The sequence below is a fragment of the Strix uralensis genome, chromosome 2 (assembly GCF_047716275.1).
Source record: "Strix uralensis isolate ZFMK-TIS-50842 chromosome 2, bStrUra1, whole genome shotgun sequence".
In the NCBI taxonomy this organism is placed as follows: Eukaryota; Metazoa; Chordata; class Aves; order Strigiformes; family Strigidae; genus Strix; species Strix uralensis.
The window spans coordinates 7,188,585-7,212,990 of record NC_133973.1 but is presented as its reverse complement, the minus strand read 5'-3'; the positions used below and the strand labels follow the sequence as shown (position 1 = coordinate 7,212,990).

The window sequence follows — 24,406 nt, the reverse complement described above, 5'->3', positions numbered from 1 at the left end:
CTGTGTTTACCTTTACCAGCCTTAGCTATAAAGCAGTTCCTTTATGTGATTGTCTTTCTCATCTTTATAAACACTATCAAAATGACATATCTTTCTGGGCAAGATAATAATATAATTTGCATGGATAAATCCAGCCTGAAATCTGTCATTTAAAATAGAGAGTGAGGGCTGTTAAGTACCTGATACTCTATTAACAGATAATCAAAGTAATCCTTTCCAGTAAGCTGACAGGCAGCATCTCTTCTGTTCAGGAAGTCTCCTTAGTAAAATTATGTTATATATATATATATGCCAATGGATATCCCAACAACTGACCTAAATATGTGAAGTATAGATCTTTACAGAAGATAAAATATTTTGTGAACTGGTTTCACAGAAGTCTTGACTATACCTATGAAGGGGCTTATCTAAGTTAAATTTTCAAAGGTTTAAAATCTCGGAAGAGAGAACATCATCGTGTACCTCCTGTCCAATAAAGGTGAGATTTCAGCATGTTGCCAGGAGATGAGCTGCTTATTCGTAAGTGGTCATGACAGCTCACTGGTCTGTAACAGGACACAGCCTGAAAAGAAATCTTTTTTCTTGAGTTTTAAAGCATTGTTACATATTGGGCATGGCCACTGGTCATTGCAGTGCAGTTTCTGTTTACCAGGCTTGTAGTAAACATTTTCTTGACTGGCAAATGACACTTAGCCCAATTTATTGCTGCATCTTGGTACCCCATGGCACCCAGAGGGGAGAAGAGGAGGGGAAAACTGACTTCGTTGCAAGTTTGTTTCCTCTACTCTTAAGTCTGATTGGAAATAGGTTTGCCTGTTGGTATAACATGCTTTAAACTGGTGGAAGTAAAGGGCAAGCTGTTTGAGCAATAGAAAATAAAATAGCTGTGTAGTGATAGCTGCTCTTAAAACTCACTCTTTGGTGATGTTCCTGTATAGGGCTGTAAAAGCTGAGAAAAAATAGATAATTTGTAACTGCTATGATGCATCTCCTGATGCATGTATCAGTATCTCCTGATGACCGTGTCTATTACTTTTTAGCTTCCTTTCAGTAGTTTAACAATCATACTGATGCTGATGGGCACCAGTGACAGCAAGCACATGTTATTTTTCAAGACATTCATTTATTGGCATTACTGTTGACACAGTAACACATTAATTTCTACCCACTGAGTTTTTCTATGTTCTTTCCTCCTAAGTTTACATCTGCACTGAGCATTTTCATGCTTGATCTGATCCAGAGAGGGAATATGGCATTCTCTTTTGTCAACTGAAAACACAGTTCTTCCAGCAGGATTTTTTTCCACTTTAAAACAAAACAAATATGGACATGATACCACTTTAAAACCAGGTGTCTTTGGCTTGGTTTGCCTTTTGGAACTTGTTTTCATTCAGTGCTATTATGTTTTCCTCTTAAAAAGGAGTTTGACTATTAAGAACTGTTTTGACAACAGGTATGGTGAGAGAAAAATAAATGCCATGGATGCTGCAATGACTGCTTAAGCAAAACCACTAAAAACTAGCAAAAATATAAACAAAAATCATGTTTCCTCTAATGATATATGCACGTGTTAAAGATGGTGAACTCTTCTGGTCTCTTTGGAATCAAGAGGATGCTGTCTGCAGTAGTATTGTGTTACCATTTATGAATTGGATAATCAGTAAACAAATCTTTAAAGAAATGAACAAGAAGCTCTCTAGCCTATTAACATTCATTTTTTAAATTCAAAAATACAAAATTGCAGGGTAGTGCCTAAACCAAAAGATGTCCATGTTCAGAAAAGGTCCTTTAAGGTGACCTAGGTATTTATGAGGCAGTTAGTCTGATTTTACTCCTCCTCCCCATCCCAGAAAGTCACTTAATAGAAATTTAGAGATTATCAGTAGAGTAGTGACTTGACAATAAAAGTATTCTCATAAGAATTTATAGCTGACTGTAGATTTACTCATGTTGAAATGGCACATAAATAGAAAACTCCAGAGAAATTTAATCAATTGTTCAACTTGGCCTGTATAAATGAAATCCGTTTTAATGTTGTCAAAGGTGTAGATACAGACTGCAAGTTAGAAGAAGAAGAAACAACCCATGTTGGCCATGGGAACAGAGCAAGAAAATGTGCTTTGAGTATCTGTGGCTTTGAATATGTGGAACTCACAGAAGGCAAGCAGCGCAGTTTGAACTTTTGGTATGAAATCCAGTGACAAAAGACCTATGAGGATTTATAAATAGGAGTTTTGAATATGAGGAGGAATTTATTTCTGTTTAAGTCGTTAATAAAGGGCCACTGTTGGTATGCTGCAAACTTCTTTTAAAAAGGACGTGTGAAAAACAGCAGAAGTGGTAGAAAAATCATGTAAAGGTAGAGGACTGATAATTATGCCTCCTAGACACATGAATAGTCAGTATGTGGTATATGACTCAGTCCAGGTATATCTCTGGAAGAAATGTTTCACTTAATACTACTTATTGATGTATAAAGGTAGCTTGGTAATTATGCTTTATTTTATACAGATGATCAAATCATTGCTCTGTTGAGCCTTTTTGATTTTTGTTTGCATAGCATAAAAAGAAAATTTTTGTCTTATATTTCTGGCCCTGAGATTTGTAAATTATGCTGCAGGAGTTTAGGGTGTTTATCTCACCATTTTTCAAAATAAATGTCTGGTTCTTCAAGTGCCTTGCGGAATTTATGCAACTATGAAGATTCAGTGCTTACTAAGTCATTGCTCATAGCTTTTGTTTGCCAACTAATTTTCTGTCAGAACTTGGTCCTAATATATATATTAACTGGAGATAAGCTAAACATGTCTGTAAATCTGTGAAAACAAGCCAGTTCATCTGTTTAAAAAAACCCCACAAAACACTATTTACTCACATTACATTGCATTGCACCCGATGAATTTTGCATCTGACGTCGTGTAAAGGATATGTTTCTGAAGATGTAAAAGCTACGTGATTTTTAAATTATTTTTTTTTTCCTAGACTGTCTGTGGTTTTTTGCATTGAATCTGCCACATCATACCAATGGGAGGAGGGAGGCTGTGTGTATAATGAGTGCACATAGTGTGAAACAATATGTAATTTCATCTCTGTTTAGCTTTTTTTTGTAAAGGCAAATACAATCTAAAGGGGACTGAGTCATTTCTGGCAAAGTCTAAAGGGGAAATCAAGATAAATTTGAAGTGGAAAGCTTGGCAGCACATTCAAGAGAAACAGGAGACAGGAATAACTGAGAAAGTAGAAATTGATACAATATAAGCACAGAGCTGAAGGACAAAAAGGATGACATGGCAGAGAAAAATATGTGGGATATGAAGGGATATTTGACATGAGTGGAGAATGCGTTAGGAGCAGGTGTTACCAAAAAAAAGCCAGTGTCACAAGAGATTAATAATCAGAGAACGTAGATAATTTTTATTGCATGCGAAGGATTCTCATAAGACTTGTAAGTATAACAACTACTTAATTTAAGAACCATTTCTTAGGGTTCCTAATACAGATTTTCCTTTCAAAAACCACAGAGAGACTGGATCATCACTTGGGTTGGGACCTTCAGGAATATAATGCAATCTGTTATTCAACTCCATGGAACAACTGGTAGTACCAAAATAACAAAGATCACTGATTAATAACCACCATTTTTACCATTTGCTTTGCCTGGATGCGTTTGGCTACAAAGGCATGTTGAGAGGCTGATGTATTAGGGTCAATTCTAGGTCCTAAGAATATGTTCCGGAGATGAGAAAGTGTTCTTCCCCTGTGAGGTTCACCAAGATGTTTCTCATATTCTTGGCACTCCCTCTGTAGTCCCTTGTTATGTCTCGTCTGCTTTAGCCCTGCATTCATTCCCTGTCCTTCCTCCTGATGCCTTTTGTTTCTTTTTTTCAGCTCCTATTCGTGTTCTCTTCTTTTATCAGCTTCTCCCTGGTACTTCACCTTGTATGAGGTGGGGGACTGGAAGCCCAATCTTTTATCACTCTGCTTCCCTGCTGGCAAAGCTCCATACCAATCTTCTGTCCCTTGATGACTCTTTTGTTTGGTTTCCTGATAGCCATTTAGATTCACTTTTCTCCCTTCTCCTTCTTCATTCCCTTTTTCCACACTCTTTAAATCAATCTTTCTTGCTGCCAACAACTAGTGGGAGAGCATTTAAGCCAGATGCCAGACATTGTCTGTGCTTTCGCATCTGGTTCCCTGTGCTACAGTAGCTCCCGCAGCAAGAAGAAATCATCTGAAAAGAGAGTCTTTTAAAAGCTCACTTCCATCCTTAGAGCATGCTTAGGCATGAGTGATTGTGATTGGTATGTTGTGCAAATTCAAGATTGTTGCTTCTAGTCCTGAGACAATTTATTTACAAAGGTAGCTGATATGGCAGGCTAATACTGCTTGTGCAGGTAAGCTTAGAGTGAAGAACTCACATATGAAAAGCAGGAAAGATAAGCACAAAATTGCCTAGGCTGAAAGCAACTTTCTAATAATAATAATGATAGGAGAGAAAATTAACTTAAGACTGTCATGGTTTTTGGCTCAGTGAGGCGGGATGAGAAACAGTGCATTATAAGTTCCTGGAATGATCAGATCGAGGAGGCATTTATACGCCAGATTTTCGTTGCGTTTATTCTGAATTTTAAGTGATCTGTGATGTTGACTGACTGGTGTAAAGTGCCTCAGATTTAAAGGCCCTTTAAAAATGGAGAACGTGTAACTTTTCTACTCAGATATGCATGAAACCCATGCCAAGGAAGCTGATATGGCTATTGAAGTGAATGGAAATTAGGCACTGTAATTAGGGTATTATTAGCCAGTGCCAGGTAGTTTAAATGTGATTAGCTGGTTGTCCAGTGCATGCCAGATTTTTACATTCAGGTCTTCTAGAGCAAAAATTTCAAATATTTCTAATAAACTAATATATGCACCAACTTTCTCATGGATTTTTCAAAAATATCAGTAGTGTGAAATCAATGAATATTTCATTAGATCCTAAGATGCTTCAGTCAACAGTAGCTATATTCCCTCACGTCTGTTGTCCAGGAAAACAGCTTTGGAAAACTTTAGTAAAAGATAAAGATAGTATCACTTAAGAATTCTGTTTGCAAATCTTTCCCTGCTGATGGTAGAAAACCACCATAGTATTTATTATCTTCTATCTAAGAGGCAGCATTTGAACATATAATTGCTAATTTGTAAAATGTAAATAAGAAAAGTTGTAGTCAACCATATAATGTCTTATCTGCATTTAACTGATGCAGTTTAAGTGTTTTTCTGTGTTTATTTTTCTGCTCATTTGTAGACTGTAGCTGAACAATATGGTCAGATAGGCATTTTTAATGCTTTTCAGTACAGCTCTGACTTAGGAACTACCACTAGGATAGTTTTCCTAGGTTGTCTAGTCCGTCCAGATCAGTTGATATGATGGGATAGTTTCTTGCCACAGCTTTTACCTGTCCCTGTATTCAGTATACAAAAAAAGACGTGACCTTTATTTTAATCTCAGAACAGTCTAGAGCCTCTAGGAAAGAGGAGATCTGACAACTTGGGTGTATGAATGGACCTGTATAGTCCTGTGGGTTTTACTGTGCTTTTTGTTTCAGAAGTAGAATGCAGAGCACAGTTTCAGCTTTTTCCCTGAAGTGAGGATAGTTTTGATATACTGCATTAGAAATTTCTTACAAGCTGAATCTCCAGAAATACTAAGCATAGCTGGGTTTGTATAGCCATGATTTTTAGATCAGAGGCAACTCCTACATCACCTAATTTCAGGCATCATCTGAAACTGGACAGCCATTCTTTCAAATTGTCAACAAAAGCATGTCCTTCAGGAGGTATCCAGTGTGATTTTCTTTTATTAAAGTTTTTGTAGAAGTATTATTTGCAGTGTTGATGGCTAAAGAAACTGTCAGCCTAGTCTGCATGTTTTGAAAACTAAGGGAGTTTCAGAAAATCTCTCTACAAAGGCATTTTTCTTTTAGTGAAAAAAAAAAAAATGGTTTGACTTTAGAAACTTTTAAAGGGAAGATAGGCCTGGATCAGAATGGGTGCAGGAGGGGGCAGTCATAAACGTTCATAAATGTTGACTTTCTGAGTTTGCTGAATTGGTAATGGGTTTTTTTGTTTGTTTTGGTATGGCTTCTTTTTTGAAGGAAGGAATATTTCATGAAGCATTTACTGGCTTGTGAAATGAGTAAATCAGCAAGTTATATAATATTTATGCATGAAGTACTCTGCTTTATCCTGTTGTTCTTGAGAGGCCAGAATTTTCATAGCACAGGAGGACTCTGAAGCAACAGTTGCATGAACAGAAGTAACTGGTTCTGGACTTCTATCGGGGTGAATTTAGCAGTGTTTTAAAATTTTGGAGACTGTTAGAATTAAGGAATTAAGCCCAGTTTCTTTCTCTCTGTCTGTGTAAATCTTCTGCGTGTAACAACTGCATGCCTTACAGAAGTGTAGTAGCTTAAGACGCTAAGGTATAAGTGGGTATTGTTGGGCACCAAAGCTAATGCACAAGATGAATGGCATCATCCTTAGATCACTCCTACCTTCAAAAAGGGCAAGAAGGAGGACCCAGGGAACTACAGGCCCATCAGCCTTACCAAAATCCCTGGGAAGGTGATGGAGCAACTCATGATGGAAAACTGTTCACCGGCCTGTGATTGGGAGTAGCCAGCATGGATTTGCAAAGGGAAGTCATGCTCAGCCAACCCTGATAACCTATGATGAAATGACTGGATTGGGAGATGAGGAGAGGGCAGTAGATATGGTCTACCTAGTCCTTGCTAAGGGTTTTGGCACTGTCTCCCACAAGTTCCTCATAAAGAAGCTGGTGAAGTATGGGCTGGATGAGCAGATAGTGAGGTAGACTGAAAACTGGCTGAACAGCTGAGCCCAGGGGGTGGTGATCAGTGGTGCAAAATGTAGTTGGAGGACAGTAATTGGTGGTATATCCCAGGTATCAATACTGGGTCTGATCCTGTTCAAGATCTTCATTAATGATCTGGATGATGAGGCAGAGTGCACCCTCAGCAAGTTTGCTGATGACACAAAACTGGAAGGATTGGTTGATATGCCAGAGCATCGTACTGCCACCGAGAGGGACCTCAGCAGGGGTGGGCTAACAGGAACCTCATCAGTTCAGCGAGGGCAAGTGCAAAGTCCTGCACCTGGAGAGGAACAACCTCATGAACCAATATATGCTGGAGGTTATTCATCTGGAAGGCAGCTTTGCAGAAAAAGACTTGGGAGTCCTGGTGGACACCAAGTTGACAATGAGCCAGCAAGGTGCCCTTGCTGCAAAGAAAGCTAATGGGCTGCATTAGGAGCATTGCCAGCAGGTCAAGGGAGGTGGTGATCCTTCTGTCTTAGCACTGGTGTGGCCACACCTGAAGTGCTGTATCCACTGGGCTCCCCAGTATAAGAGATGTGGACATACTGGAGAGAGTCTGGCAAAGGGCCACAAAGATGGTTAAGGGACTGGAGCATCTCTCATCTGAGGAAGGATTGAAAGAGCTGGGACTGGGGAAGCCTGGAGAAAACTCGGGGGGGATCTCATCAATGTGTACAAATATCTGAAGGGAGGAAGTAAAGAAAGCAGAGCAAATTGACACCATGGCCATTTTAAGTTGACACCATAGTCCAGATTCAAGTTGATTTCTGTTTTTTTTTAACTCTGATCTTAGACTGCTGTTTAGATTTTCCATTTCCATATTAATTTTTTTTTTCTGTCATAGAGAAAGTAATATAAATTCACAGAACATCCCTTTGCAGGATAAGTATTCTCTTGTTTGAAGACTTCCAGTCTTTTAGAAATGTTAAGTGTTGTTCATCGGGTACTTTGGTAATCATTACAGCTCACCAAAGGCAGCAGAAGTACCTTAGCTATGGCGTTGTCTTTACAGTATCTGCAAATATTCCTTCCTCGAACATCTGCTGTGACTCAAGAGAGCTACAGTGCTGACAATGTGCTGTTGTATTTATGTAATTCTACATTGTTTCACCACTACAGGTGGTGTAGTTTGTAGCTGCCTTGCTAAATCTCACATGAACATGGATTTATGTTCTCCAGGACCAATTCTAGGTGTGGCATACCTCTTCAATCATCCCTCACAAACATCTATAAAATATAGATGAAGTACCCTCCCACTCATACTGTGATAGCTGAAGTGTTACCAGAATCTTACTGCATATCTCTCATCTCACAAGATGTTTTTGTAATTAAATATGTGGAATTCATTAGAAGCAAGAATGTAAAGAGGGAGTAATTTCTTCATTTCTTGGTAGCAGGATGGCCCACACTTGCAGTCGGGAATGCCCTAGGATCACTGCAAAACCCAGGAGTTCCCAGTCTTGAAGGGGGAAGGTGCATTGGAACTTAGAGCTATGCCTCTGGCATGCAGACATCTTTTTATGCAGTAAGGCTTATATATAAACAGGTGACAAAACAGCAGTGCTTATTAAGCTAGTTATCCGTTGGGGTTTTTTGTGACAATGCTGCTTGATTTTCAACAGCAAATCACAGCACAAGCCTCTATCTCTACTCATGCAGAAAGCCTATCACAAGCTGAGCTTTAACTGGGTGGTTAGTCACAAAAGGGCAGTGAAGAGTTCACTACTGCAGATTGAACTCTGGATGTAGAAAGGTAACTATTCTCGATTGGGCCAAGAAATGCCAAATATTTTCCTCAAGGATCTAGTATTGCTGTCAGATGTGCTGGTTTTTTAATCTGCATTCTGTAATTAGGTAGGTCTGCCTCGTCATCTTCATGCTTAGTGTTCAAAGGAAACGTGTGCAGGATTTGGTAGTAATAGTAGTACTGATGGCGAGTACTAAATTTTTGTGAACTTGTGCAGTATATCTGTTTTGTCTGAGTGTTTTTCCAAGGATCAAAAGCTATCAAACCTACAGAACCAGCCACATTGCATGACCATGGATACTCAGTAGTTATAATAACTATCAGGTTAAGCAGAAGTCTGGCATTTACACTTTTTAAGAAGAATGACTCAAAGACTGATCAATGCACATAAATGAAAGAGATTCTTTATTTGTATAAAACATCTATAATCCCCCTCAGAGTTAGGAGCAGAGGCCATTCAAGGCTATTTGCCATTCATAGTGCTGGAAGGGAACAGCTAACAGCAATATTAGCATAATATAGTCTTCTAAGAGTTGCAGCCATGCATCTCAGCAGTCACTGGATACATCAATAAGGCTTTTGAAGAATCATTTTAATCTTTAAGGCCTTTTCTGTTGAATGTTTTGGCCTTATTTAGATTAATAGGCTCAGGAGCAAGCTTTCATATTGTGGAGTGGGTGGCAGGTTGGATATGTTAAGCATCAATTTAATGGATGAAAATGATTCAGGCTCTCACAGCTGGTCTGCTGTACACACTAGTTTGTAGATAGTGATTGATGTTTTCATCTTAATGAGGGATCCGCTTATCCGATTTGGGATTTAGGTTTTGCTTTTTCTGCTAATTTTCACTCTCTCCCCTTCTAGCTGTAAACAGCTTGGTTTGTGTTTGATAGGGGGAAAAAATCCTTCCATTACGTTACAGCATTTGCAGAAAGAAGCATTAGCCTACCAAAGGCCATCTAAATTGATGATTTGGTATATTAGATTTTGCCATGTAAAATGGGAATACTTCTCCAAGTGGCTTCTGAAACTTTTCTGAAAAAATGTCCTTTGAGAATGGACAGAACAGCTACTGTGGGATTAATACACATTTACCTAGAACAGTATTTTTGTGTCTTCAATATAGGATGTCTTGCTAGAGCTTTTATGGGGTCTTTACTTTAAGAAGACTGTGATCAGTTACCTCCACATCTTAAGGCCACTATATGCTAAAGTCTGTAATTAAATGCAAGTGTGACTACACATTTGAAAAAAGATTGTTATCCTGCAGGAACAGCACTTCTTTGAGAGCTGTTGTTTTTGTGATTTCTCTGACTCCCTCTCTGTTACAGGGTCCTATACTTTGGAGCTTGTGCTAGCAAAGAAACTTGGGAGTGGATGGTCTCCATGATTTATGCACCAGTTACGAAGGTGCTGTGTGGGTCTGCAGAGGAGGTACAAGGCCCCGAGAGAGACAAAACGCTTTCCTCCTACATGTATGGAATGTGCACAAGCCATCTGCTTAATTGGTAGTTGTGGTGGGTTGACCCTGACTGGACACCAGGTGCCCACCAACGCTTCCCCTTCTCAGCTGGACAGGCGAGAGAAAAGAAAAATAATATAATGAAAGGCTCATGGGTTGAGATAAAGACAGGGAGAGATCACTCACCAATTGCCATCACAGGCAAAACAGACTTAACTCAGGGAAATTAATTTATTACTCATCAAATCAGAGTAGGATAATGAGAAAATGAAACTAAACCTTAAAACACCATCTCCCCACCCCTTCCTTCTTCCCTGGCTTAACTTTGCTCCTGATTTTCTCTACCTCCTCCCCTGCAGCAGTGCTAGGGGATGGGAAATAGAGGCTGTGGTCACTTCATCATGATTCTGCTGCTCCTTCCTCCTCATGGGGAGGATTCCTCACACTCTTTCCCTGCTTCAGCCTGGGGTCCCTCCCATGGGAGACAGCTCTCCATGTCCAAGTCCAACCTGACCTTGAACACATCCAGAGAGGGGACATCCACAACTTCTCTGGGCAACATGTTACAGAATCACAGAATCATCTAGGTTGGAAGGGACCTTGAAGATCATCTAGTCCAACCGTTAACCTAGCACTGACAGATCCCTACTACACCATGTCCCTCAGCGCTATGTCGACTTGCCTCTTGAACACCTCCAGGGATGGGGACTCCACCACTGCCCTGGGCAGCCCATTCCAATGTCTAACTACTCGTTCTGTAAAGAAATACTTCCTAATATCTAGTCTAAACCTTCCCTGGCCCAACTTGAGGCCATTCCCTCTTGTCCTATCGCTTACTACTTGATTAAAGAGGCTCATCCCCAGCTCTCTGCAACCTCCTTTCAGGTAGTTGTAGAGGGCGATGAGGTCTCCCCTCAGCCTCCTCTTCTCCAGACTAAACAACCCCAGTTCCCTCAGCCGCTCCCCATCAGACCTGTGCTCCAGACCCTGCACCAGCTTCGTTGCCCTTCTCTGGACACGCTCGAGTCATTCAATGTCCTTTTTGTAGTGAGGGGTCCAAAACTGAACACAGTCATCGAGGTCCAGTCTTACCAGTGCCAAGTACAGGGGCGAGATCCCTTCCCTGTCCCTGCTGGCCACGCTATTTCTGATACAAGACAGGATGCCATTGGCCTTCTTGGCCACCTGGGCACACTGCTGGCTCCTGTGGAGCCGGCTGTCAATCAACACCCCCAGGTCCCTCTCTGACTGGCAGCTCTCCAGCCACTCCTCCCCAAGCCTGTAGCGCTGCTGGGGGTTGTTGTGGCCCAAGTGCAGCACCCAGCATTTGGCCTTATTGAAGCTCCTCCAGTTGGCCTCAGCCCATCGCTCCAGCCTGTCCAGATCTCTCTGCAGAGCCTCCCTACCCTCCAGCAGATCAACACTCCCACCCAACTTGGTGTCATCTGCAAACTGACTGAGGGTGCACTCGATCCCCTCGTCTAGATCATCAGTAAAGATGTTAAACAGGAGTGGCCCCAAAACCGAGCCCTGGGGGACACCACTCATGACCGGCCGCCAACTGGATTTAACTCCATTCACCACAACTCTTTGGGCCCGGCCATCCAGCCAGTTTTTCACCCAGCAAAGTGTGCGAACATCCAAGCCTCGAGCAGCCAGTTTTGGCAGGAGAATGATGTGGGAAACGGTGTCAAAGGCCTTACTGAAGTCAAGGTAAACTACATCCACAGCCTTTCCCTCATCCAATAAGCAGGTTGCCCTGTCATAGAAGGAGATCAGGTTTGTCAAGCAGGACCTGCCTTTCATAAGCCCATGCTGATGGGCCTGATCATCTGGTTGTCCTGCAACAACGTGTTGTGTGATGGTACTCAGGATGAGCTGCTCTATCAGCTTCCCGGGCACCGAAGTCAAGCTGACAGGCCTGTAATTTCCTGGATCATCCTTCCGACCCTTCTTATAGATGGGCGTCACACTGGCCAGTTTCCAATCTGTCGGGACCATCCCGGTCAGCCAGGACTGCTGGTAAATGATGGAAAGCGGCTTGGCGAGCACCCCAGCCAGCTCCTTCAGCACCCTCGGGTGTATCCCATCCGGTCCCATAGACTTGTGTGTGTCTATGTGATGCAGTAGGTCACTGACTGTCTCCTCCTGGATTGCGGGGGGGTCGTTCTCCCAGTCTCTGTCCTCTGGCTGAGGAGGCTGGATTCCCTCAATACAACTAGTCTTGTTATTAAAGACTGAGGCAAAGGCAGCATTAAGCACCTCAGCCTTTTCCTCATCACTCGTTACCATGTTTCCTCCTGCATCTAGCAGGGGATGGAGACTCTCCCTGGTCTTTCTTTTGCTACTGACATACTTATAGAAACATTTCTTGTTGTCCTTGATTGCTGAAGCCAGAGTAATTTCCAGCTGGGCTTTAGACCTCCTGATTTCCACCCTGCATAGCCTCACAGCCTCTTTGTAATCACTGTGAGTGGCTAGTCCCTTCTTCCAAAGACTGCAAACTTTCCTTTTCTCCCTGAGTTCCAGCCAAAGCTCCCTGTTCAGCCAGGGTGGTCTTCTCTGTCTCTGGCTTCTCTTACAGCACCTGGGGACAGCCCGTTCCTGAGCCATTAAGACTTCCTTCTTAAAGAGTGCCCAGCCTTCCTGGACCCCTATACCCTTCAGGATCGTCTCCCAAGGGATCCTTTCAAGCAGGTGCCTAAACAAGACAAAGTCAGCCCTTTGGAAGTCCAGGATGTCAGTTCTGCTTAGCCCTCTCCTGGCCTCTCTAAGAATAGAGAACTCTCTTATTTCATGATCGCTGTGCCCTAGTCGTCCTCCGACCTCCACATCAACCACCAGTCCTTCTCTGTTCACAAAGAGGAGATCCAGCAGGGCACCTTCTCTGGTCGGTTCTCTCAGCAGCTGTGTCAGGAAGTTGTCTCCCACACATTCCAGGAATCTCCGGGACTGGTCCCACTCTGCTGTGTTGTATTTCCAGCAGATGTCTGGGAAGTTGAAGTCTCCCACAAGAACAAGGGCAAGTGATCCAGTTCCAGTGCCTCACCACACTCACAGTGAAGAATTTTTTCCTTGTATCTAACCTAAATCTCTCTTTCAGTTTAAAACCATTACCCCTCATCCTATCCCTACAATCCCTGATAAAGGGTCCCTCCCCAGCTTTCCTGTAGCCCCTTTAAGTACTGGAAGGCTGCTGTGAAGTCTCCCTGGAGCCTTCTCTTCTCCAGGCTGAATACCCCCCAACTCTCTCAGCCTGTCTTCATAAGGAAGGTGCTCCAGCCCCCTCATCATCTTCATGCTGTTCTCTGGAGCCACTCAGGCAGGTCCATGTCCTTCACACCAGTCAGTCTGTGCATGTCCACTCATGTCAGTCTTTGTAGTTGCACATGTTGTACAATGTATTTTTAAAAGCTGTAGTGATGGCTCTGCAACAATCACAGTCATGCTTCATGATTAATTATCTTTATTGTCAACATTTTCCTGCTAACTAACTAACTTCCTCTTGCTCCATTTTGGTCTTATTTTGTATTTTCCATGTCCATGGGAAAAATTATTTCCTTTTTCTTGTATTAGCCTTTTATATACTGAAAAGTCATTATCTTGTCTCTCTTGAACATCTTTTCTCTGGACTAAATAACCCCAATTCTTTTATGGTTTCCTAATAATCCATTCATTTTTTATTCTTTTCTGTTCTTCTTGCCTGTATGTTTCTTGAAATGCATTGCCTGTCAACAGGGGACTGCCAAGGCTGAAATAGAATCTATCGGTTCAACCTGGTTTTTTTTAAAAAAAAAAAAAAAAGTAAAAATACTTATGATATGATAAGTAACCATGTTGTTTGATGCCAGCACATTATTTAATGACCCTGAGTCTGAAACTTACTCAAGGAAGTCACTTTAATGAGCTCAGCAGAGCACTCTGGTCACATCTGCATTCTCCCGTCAAAGGCATCTCATCTACCACTGCTTGCTACATTTCTTTCTTTCCCTACATCTCTCCAGATATGCTCTTCTGGTCACTTGTTCTGATAAAAACCTATGCAGCTGTCTCCCAGTTCTCACTCCAGTCTGCAGAGGTAAGCACTGTATTGAGCACTTTGTGGTTTTGTTATCCAGAAGCAGCAGTGAGGTAGGACTGAGATGGCAGTAATAGAAAGTGAAGAAAGGCATGTCTTCAGCCATTTTTTCTTTAAGTATTTCCTTGCATTGTGTTGGATGAGAGGGGTAGAGAGGGGTAGAATTCTACCTTCTGATGCTAAATCAGTGGTATACAGAGTCCTCAACCCAACAGAGGTGACAGGAGGGTGCCTCTAACCACAGCAAGTTTTCGCAGGTATTGCTAACACGGTTGTCTGAACTAGCAGTTACTGCTGCCACTCTTGTTTCCTCAGACACTGAAATTGCTGGCACAGTGATTACCTTGCTTTAACTGTCCTTGTCTAGATTCATGTACGTTCAGATCAGCTCAACCTTTACTTCATACACTTTTACTAAAAACTGCTTCCACTACTGTATCTTGTTCCCCAAATACTGTAGTACATTTCAAATTGATTAAAAGCTGGATAGTGGCACATAAATAGTTTGCCATTAATAATATTCTTCTAGCAAGGATGTTTCTAGGGATGTTCTCCCACTGAATATTCTTACCCAAATGTTTCTGTATCTTTTATTAATGAATAATACAATAATGCGTAGTGCTTTCAGAGGGTGCAGGATCCAAAAGCTGAAGCTAGACAAATTCATGTACAATATCTTTCTGTACTATGTACCATTCAACTGGAAGTCATCATTCTGTTCTGGATTAGGTGTTGAAGCTTGTCTGTGCTGTAGAGGAACTTCCTTTAGATGACTCCCTGTAGCTATTTCTGGCTGGTCTTGACCAATCTATTACTTAAAAATCTGAAAGTTCAGCATGAATTTTTGACAGATATTTATAGATGCAAATCAGGTAGTTTATATGTAACTGGGCCAAGATAGAGCTTTTAGTTCTCTTCAGTGTTTCTTTTTCCCCAGTTACCATAGATTCCACCTGTATTATACCTCTTACTTATACTATGCCTTCCTATTTTGACTTGGTCCTTTATTCAAGGTCAGAGTGTTACCTGAATTTTACTGCTAAATTTCTGCATATTTTCATTTTGACTTGGTCCTTTATTCAAGGTCAGAGTGTTACCTGAATTTTACTGCTAAATTTCTGCATATTTTCTCAAAGACTGTCTCTTGTCAGTATCTGTTAAAAATCATTCAAGCCATATTGCCTCTGTTACTTCGCAATTGTATCAAATCATATCCTGAGGTATCCTCTTTTTCAGTTTAGGCATATCCCATCTTACAATTCATTTAGAGTACCTCTGTAAAAGTTCTTTTTCCTGGCTCATTGCTTTCAGATCCACCTCCATCTCTCCATACTCCACTGCATCAAATACAATTAGATGTCATCTTTAATATCCTTTTCTGGTTTATTTCATGTCTCACTAGTCATCTTCTCAAATATTAAGATACTGATCTTTTCCTACCTTCATATGAAAAGTAAGGATGTTCTTGATTGCTTATTTTTCAGCTACTTTTCAGCTTGCTTCTCTGGTGAGCATCTCTTCTGTTTTCTTCCCATAGACTTTACAAAAGGGAGAAATCCTTTTTATAAATCCAACAGAGCTGTCTTGTAGTCCTTCTTAAAGCTCTTATTCTTCTCGATCAGAGAGTATTGGTCAGGTGGTTGATAATAATAGAATCACAGAGTATCTCAAGTTGGACAGGACCCATAAGTATCATCGAGTCCAACTTCCTGATCCTCACGGGACTGCCTAAAACTAAACCGTATGACTAAAATCATCATCCAGATGTTCCTTGAACTCTGGCAGGCTTGGTGCCATGACCACTCCCCTGGGAGCTTGTTCTAGTGACCGACTACCCTCTCAGTGAAGAACCTTTTCCTAATGTCCAATCTGAACTTCCCCTGATGCAGCTTCATTCCATTCCTTCATGTCCTGTTGCTGGTCATCAGAGAGGTGATGTTTCTATAGCATGTCTGTGTTGCGCAAGTTATTTTGGGGCATGGTAGTTCTTTTTATTACATGTTTGTACAGTGCTTCAAACTGATGAATAATGTTATCTCCAAATTAAGAAGATACTTCTGCAGAAAGGTAGTGAATACTGGTAATGCGTTAATTAAAATGTATGCTAGCAATTAGCTGGTAAACACACGTTTTATGTCATGGGCATCTACCAAATATGCTTTCTTTGGAAAAAGTGCTTCCTATAGGCTTAGAGGGAACCTTCTCCTAATTGCTTAACTAATAAACGTTAGACTATGAACAAGGCTATTACAGATTTATGTTCCAAAAGTAAGTAGAAACAGCATTAGAAGTGAAAGAGATTTCGTGCCTTCAGTAATTTCTGAGTAATCAGACTTGAGAGGGAAGATTAAGCCTATAATTATTTTTCTTATGCATTATCAATGAAGAAAAAGCTACAGGAAACTGCATGTATATTGGTTTGCATAGACAATGTTCATAAAAGAATAGGAACTCTGCACTGTATATATATATCTCTCATTAAAAAGATTGAAAGTTTGTAAAAGTTAAAATACTTGTGTGGGGATGGGGGAGTTGTCTATTTTTAGCTACAAAATATAAAGTATGATTTAAAGACTGCTTTAGAAAGCACTTGAAATTCCTAATATTGGTGGAGGGAAGTGAGAGGAGAATTTATGTTCTTTAATAGGAACCTAAGCACTATTGCTGGAGAGCATGGAAGGAAAGAAATGAAAATGTCAAGTTTTCTTTTCATGTTCAAATCTTAATGAAATTTATAAAGTGAACAAGTGAAAAATAAATGATAAGTTAATGTATTTTTTACAATATAAAGCTTTTCTAATACAAAGAAGTGGGTGGGGCAAAGAAATTTCAGTCTATATAGTTCTTAGAGATAAATCAGACTTTGTAACTATTTGCAATTGATCCTGCTATCTTAGGTTTTCAAGATCAAAGCAGTGCAACTGGCAGGAAAACTTCTTCCAGCCTTCAACACACCTACGGGTATACCATGGGCAATGGTGAATCTGAAAAGGTAATGAATTTTCTTTTGTGGGGAAATGTGTTCCTCCCCCTCTCTCCAACTTAAAATTAGTAATGGCATATGCCAGTTTTTTCTTAGTAGTGGAGCTGTAGAAGATGCAGATAAATTGGCATTCCTGGCACTTTAGAATAATTTTAATAGAGTTCAGAGCGTTCTACCTCATTAACTGCAATAAATTGTGACCGTGATTTTTTTTTCCTGATTCTGCAATAAGAATTCAATATGCCATTGGAACATATCCAGTGTATTATGCCATGTGTTGCCCTAGAACTTAATCATTGGTTCTTTAGTCATTAAAGAACAAACAAAAAACCCAAAATTTTGAGAGAGCATTTTTGATGCAAGGCATTTTAAAAATTTTTATTATGTTCTTAAACAGTAGCTGAAATAGGATGCATGTCTAGATTGTGTGTACCTTTAAGTGATTAAAGATAGTAAATAGCAGAGGGTTTTTGAATTGCTTTACATTGTTTTCCTTTTAGGAGAGATATTTGTTGTGCTTTGTTAGACTGGGAAGAGGTTTAGGACTACTTTGAGAGCATTAGCCTTACGTGCCTTTTTGTGATCAGGAAACCATCCTCACTTTGCTGTCACTCCTCAGCTGAAGACCACGGAGCTGTGGATTGCCCTTCTGTTTGTGCAGGGCCTCACCACTTTTGCCTGGTTTTCTCTGTTTTGCCTGTGCTGCACTTTCCCCTCTGAGGCCGTTTATTGGAACTCTGTACAATTAATATTGTTGGGTTAAATTTCCTTACGCACTTTCTGTACAGCATTATGGTTTACTCAGTCTTGTGTTCTTCCTGCAGTTTTGTACGGCTTGAAATTCCTCGGTGCATAAGTTAGTTTTTTGGTTTTGCATTGTTCAGCTGAAGCCTGCGCCGTGATTCCAGTTATATTTGAGGGACCCAGATGGCCGTACTCCTTGGGCAGCACAGGCATCCAGTTCACTGGCTCAAGCAACATAGGTGGCGAGGTTTAAGAAGCTGCAAGCAGTAGACTCACAGATACTTACCAGTAAAACACAGCGGCCGATCACACAGGTCAGGTGTCAGAGCACAGTCAGAAAGGCAGGACCAGGGAGGAGGATTTGCAGTAGGCGGAGGGGAAAGGATTGGCGTGCCAGAAATTTTCTGCGTGCTGGTATTGTGTATGCATTTATTGTGTCAGCCTCTTGGTAATGTACAGAACCAGCCAGCATCACAGCAGAAAATAGTGGCTGGCATGCCAGAGGGTAGTGACAGTAGCAGGCGTATATGAGAACACTTACCATGAGGCTGACGTGCAGTAAAAGACATGACCTGAAAGAAAGATTTGAAAAATTACTGACTTGTGTTTTATTAGCTTTTGTATTCATAATGAAAGACTTAATTTTCTCTTTTTATGAGAGCTGTACCAAAAAAACCCTGAGACAAGCTATTATTTTGTCTCGCTACACTCTGTAAACAGTGCTTACTGTATTTTCAAAGGTGGTGTTCTATCTCAGGTCAGAGCTACAAATACTGTTCCATAACCAACATTTTTCCTTTACATTTCTTCTTTCTAATTTGTAATTTAAAAAATAAGTAAGATGACATTCATAATTGATTGTAGCCCTCCTGATAACTGAAATCTTCTATGAGAGGAAATAGAAGTAATCTCTGGGAAACTGTACTTTAGAAATTAAAAGACCCAATCCTGAAAAGTGGTGAAAACTCCCAAATTAGATTACACCAGAGATTGTTTAGGAGTTATGACTTAGCAAGATGGTATATCTTAGAATGCAAAAGATAGGAGATGAATGATACTTTCTGTTGATTCTCTATATGAGCCTGAGGAACTCAAAATATTCTGCCTACAGTAAACATGCACTGTTTTCCTACGTAGATACAGATAGGGCCCACTCCCATCCTACTGGAGTGTCTAATACTGACTTGAAGCACATCCCACGCAAGGAAACGGACCACAGCAGATGTTTGGCAGAGCAAGGAACTGAATGCTGCCACCTTTGGAAGTGTACTCATCTCATCTGATAATTGCTTTTCATTCTTGTTCCTAGGAACGTACAACAAATAAACAACAATCGAGATTGGGCCCAGTGTTAAGTCATTATATTTCTGTGACATCAAGATACTATATCTTTTAATGACAGGACGTCTTGTTGAGGTTATGGTGTCTTTTTTCCAAAAAGACCCAACCAATAAACTAACTGATCGATCAAACCACAACTCCTGTAATCTTAATACTTTGCTGTTACTTGTTTACTTTGCTGTGGTGGTTGTTGCTAGTGCTGTGCCCAGTAACTCTGATTGTTTTGTTGTTTTCTCCATTTTTTATGCATATTTGTTGGAATTCAGTGGTGTGGGTCGAAACTGGGGCTGGGCTTCTGCCGGCAGCAGCATCCTCGCTGAGTTTGGTACTCTGCACATGGAATTTGTCCACCTCAGCTATTTGACAGGGGACCCTGTATACTACAACAAGGTGGGTCTCAAATTCAGTTTTTTAACGTACAAGTGTCTTTTATACTGTTTCATCGTAAATTGCATTAAAGAAGTACTTTCTGTACTGAATTCTATTTGCATTCTTGGTAACAGGTAAATTTTTCATACATGTATTTCTGTTACCAAATAGGTGACTTGTTCAAGTAGAAATTTATGACAACACAATTTTTTGTATTTGTTTCAGCATACATTTAAAAATCATAATTTTTAAACATGTTTATGTGAGCAGTCCTTTACTAATCTGCAGGAAGCTCTCAAGAAAGCTTCTGGGTACAGATTAAGAAAACTTACTACTAAAAAAAAAAATAGAAAAAATATTAGATTTAACTGTGTGCAGATAGCAGATGAACGTTGTTAGTCATGATCCTGATTCTTGATTTAATTTAGGTCATGCACATTCGGAAGTTACTTCAAAAAATGGATCGTCCTAATGGACTTTATCCAAATTATTTGAATCCAAGAACAGGCCGGTGGGGTCAGCGTAAGTATCCTTATTTTATTCATTCCTAAGTAAAGCCCTACTTCTTACTTTGTTGCTGAGTTGGAAATCAGTAAAATTATTCTCTAGGGTATGAACAGCATTGCTTAAAAGCATACAACGTAAAAGAATTACTTAGACTTGAGATCTCCTGAAACCAATTTTTGCCTGTCGCGCTCTCTGAAGTCACGCAGCTTGGTTTTTATAGTACTTTCTGAAAGCAACTTCCTATCAAATCTGATACCTATCCTTACTTTTATCAGTCAATAAAATCTTCAGTAATAAAGAATGAGGCTGATAATAGTTCCCTCATTTTGATTTTGTTCCTGCTTTTCTTCTGCAAACCATCTGATAAGTGAATTACTGTAAAGTGATGTAGAAGTAATGCATGTTTGTGGTGGTTAAACTTGAGCTCCTTCCCTGGTGTTAGAGCCTGACATTTGCAAACATTCTTCTACTTAGTGACGTGTAAAGTGGCATGATGAACCTCCCTATAGATCCTGCGGGTATCAGTGTGTCTCCCATTTTAAAAACAAACAAAAAAAAAAGGCTTTGGAATGAAAAAAAAAATGTTGCTGTTGCTGACAGTGTAACTGGAGAGATAAGACACAAACATGATTACGTGATTCGTTTTCTCGAAGTGGTTCTTCCAAGAAAACTTGAGTGGTTTAGTGCTTTCATAGTGGGTGTGGTAAAAGAATCCTTTTCTACAAGGCTTCTGTTCCTATTGCTTTTATGAATGCAAGTTTATTTAGGAAAAACAAGCAAGATGATCTATTTTTGTCCTGTTTGACATCATTGACAGGTTTCGGGGATTTCAGTGGTTGGCTGTAAATACCCAGTAGAAAATGTTCTGGCTTGCAAACTGAGAATTTGCTTCTGACTTTGAGTCTGGTGTATGAGGGAAATGAATGCAGCTGTCACTTCAGTGACTGTGAAAAGAGTCGTCTAATCCCATCATTAAGGCCAAAATTCTCTCCAAAGCATCTAAGATCTTTGAGTGAATAGTGAGACCTTCTGAGATGGACACATGGATTGATGAGAGAAATTCTTCAGACAAATTTAGGTTTAGCGATGCATTTGCAAAAAAGAAAGTGAGCAGATACAAATATTCACCTATTATTTATTCAAAAGACAATTTTGTGTTGTTTTGAAATTTTTTCTATTGCTTTTTTCTTTTTCTAACCAATTGCCCCTGCTACTTTTGTCAAAAGTAGTCTAATGTGGCATACCACCGGGATTCTTTAGGGGCTTTTTGTCAGCTGTAATTGTAATGCTCAGAATTACTGGCACCTCTTGGGAAGAAAATAATCCTGGTCACTGAGAATAAACATACAGTGAAAATTTTAACTTTGCGGAAGTTTGATGGAGCTCAAACATATTATTTAAATGAATTTTGAAAGATAATACACTTGGGGCTAAAGTTTAGGATTACAGGCTGACACATTAAGTTCTTAGGATAAAAAGAAATACAACTTCATAGAGCCTTTATTTTTCTATGATGCTCATTAGCCACAAAGTTATTTCCTGGAATTTGGTGGTTGGTTGTCTGGGGTGTTTTTTTGAGCAAATAAGCTTCCAAATGCAGATACAGATGTTCTGATGGTGTTTTTAAGATTTTCCCAATGCAGCAAGCATTTGTAAACCTGTCTTGAAAAGTTTTGTGGGGACAAGATAGCAAGAATTCATAATTCTGTTTTTCCTTCCACAAACCAAGATGGAATGATGAGAAGCTGTCTGTTGCACCCCTGATAGATCACTCTTCAGTAAATATATTTGCAGAAATTTAAGAACTTACAGTAAAGGTACGCATGCACTGAAACACTGCACATACCAGCTGGAACAGCTGAGGCTTAGACAGGAATTTTTCTTCTGATTCTCCTGCAGAGATTTTATCCTGTATCACAGAAGTCAGTGACGTGAGGGTGATGCCTTCATGCCCTACATCTCAGTTCACTAGAGGACTCGTGTCAGAGTCTACGATACTGTCGCTGACTTGAGTCGTATTGTTGGTGTTAAGGGCAGGCAAGGCTTTTATGTCCTCCTCAGAAGGTAATTTCAAAGAGCATTGTGTTTGGCTTGTTCTATGCTTTAGTACTGGAAAGACTGAGACAATGGGAAGAGTTCCTAAGCATAACTTTTCTTCTTTCAGCTTCTGGGAAAGCTGCCCTTTTCGTCTTTGCTATGACCTTTAGTTTGATGCATTTTATCTTGTTCAAAGTACTTTCTCCAGATAGTTTCTGAGAATTATTTCAGAACTTTTTATTTGCCCAGATACATGTAACTCTTGACTCTGACCTTTCTGGGTTTTCTTTTTTCTTTTAACATTTTTTTTTCCTTCAGACTTTTTTGGCTCAATTCTAGTTAGGTTTTCTGTTAATCTGTACAGTGTTCCAGCTAAGTCATGAGGGGTGTGAAATAGGTAAAATAATTCTACATAAATACACTGCTGAAGAAAGATGGGATTCGGCTGTAATATAGCATAATTCTAGTGATGGGTTTATTTTCTGTTTCTATACCTGTCATTCTAGTGGTGGGTATATTCTAGTGGTGGGTACCTTTATTCAAAGCAATAAAAGTATCAGTGATGTGCACATAGCAGTCAGACTAGTTGATGTTATTACTACCAGTTGATTATCCAGAGAGTATTAAACAAAATATATAATGGAAGAATTCATTTAGGTCAGGTTTTCTCAGTAGTTATGTTTTGTCTTTACCTTTTAATTTATTTTTTAAAAGAAAAAAATTATATGATTTGAACAGAAGAAAAAATATATACTTCTGTGTTGGTTTTCTGTTTAATTTCGTTCTAATGGGCTGATAGGTAAACTTGAATACTAAAAGACAATTCTTGTTGCAAGACAGATTTGTGGAAGAAAAGAGAAGCCTCAAACATTTTCTGTGGCTTTGGTGTGGCCCCATAGCACTGTAAGCTGGATGTATCTCTACTTGCAACAATAGTTTTGTGAAAAATGCTTGATACATTCTCCCTTGATAACAGTATTTTGATACCTTCTCAGAGGTATTTGCACAAGGAGCCTAGACACATCCTCATTTTGGGTTTTTAACCAAAAAACCCACAAGGATTACTTTTTTTTTTTGACACGCAATCCCAAGTATTAAATGTTAGTGTGAGCAACTAACGTGCCTTTGAAATACCCCATTTAGAAATCTTTCCTTCCTTTTTCCTCTTTGCTCCAGAGATACGTGCAGTGATTTATGCTGCCATGTAAGTAACTTTTTAGCACATGTAAGGTCTCACAAAATTTTTTTTGAATCTCAGATTTTGCAGAATCTAAATGTCATGTTGTCCGTCAGAACTTTATATGAACTGGATATAATGCACAAATATGAAGCTTATATCTCAGCTACTGGTGTTAGGAAATTGCAGTAATAAAATTCAGTGGTAGGTCTTAAGGGGAAGGTGATATTTATTTGTTTACAGAGTCATTAAGCCAGCTGATTTTTACCTACTCTCCTTTTCTCATAACTTTAACTCACTCATGATCACAGGTACCAAGACATGTCCAAGTTGTCTGGTCTCAAAGAAAAAGGGACACTGCTATCCAGTCCTGTTCACTTACCTAGGGTTCTTGAATGACGATGATGAGCTAGTTTTTGGACAGATCTTTCAGGCCTTTTAGGGATCAGCAATTCTTAGGGGGTTTTTGTATGCCTCAGAATATTTCTGTCATTAGCCTCCATAGATCTTAGGCCACGTCGCTGTGTCTTGTCTGTTTTTCCTCATTTAAATGTATGCTTACAATATATGTATGTGGTTTGTTCCCTTCTTGGGTTAGGGGAAGGGGAACGGTGTATGTAATATGCTGCGACCTTGTCACCATCCTTCTGATGTTAGGATGCAGGTCTGATGAGTCATTTCTGCTGTGGTTTATCAGAGTGCAAGCCTTTTGATCTCGATATAAATAACAGGTTCTTCAATTTCAGTGCTGGGGAGTGATGTTCTAGGGACATACAGACCGTCCTTTTTGGTCATTGTTCTGCTGCTTCTGCTGGTGCTTACAAAGGCATGCATTTTTCATTCAAACCGGTCAATATTTCTGTTATAAATACATAAAAAGGTATAATCAGTAAAGTAACTTACCAGTCAATTAGTAATTATGGTTTCATCAAGAAGGACGTGACCATGGCTTCCAGGTTCTTTACAAGTTGGAGATGTGTAGAGTCATATAGCGTGGCATAAATCTAATCTATAGCCATGTCTTTGTAATATTTACATTTTTATGAATATAAATTTCCATGTGCGTTTAATGCATTTT

General features: G+C 39.9%; 1 protein-coding gene across 2 annotated transcripts in view; it reads left to right on the top strand.

The window, feature by feature from the left end:
* MAN1A2 (mannosidase alpha class 1A member 2) overlaps positions 1 to 24,406 on the top strand; it is a 145,734-nt gene that overhangs the window by 78,773 nt on the left and 42,555 nt on the right. For both annotated transcript variants that reach the window (XM_074853972.1, XM_074853981.1), the window contains exons 6-8: positions 17,068 to 17,162; positions 19,505 to 19,628; positions 20,036 to 20,129. In XM_074853972.1, the coding sequence (XP_074710073.1) occupies positions 17,068 to 17,162; positions 19,505 to 19,628; positions 20,036 to 20,129 (313 nt within the window). The remainder of the gene's footprint in view (positions 1 to 17,067; positions 17,163 to 19,504; positions 19,629 to 20,035; positions 20,130 to 24,406) is intronic.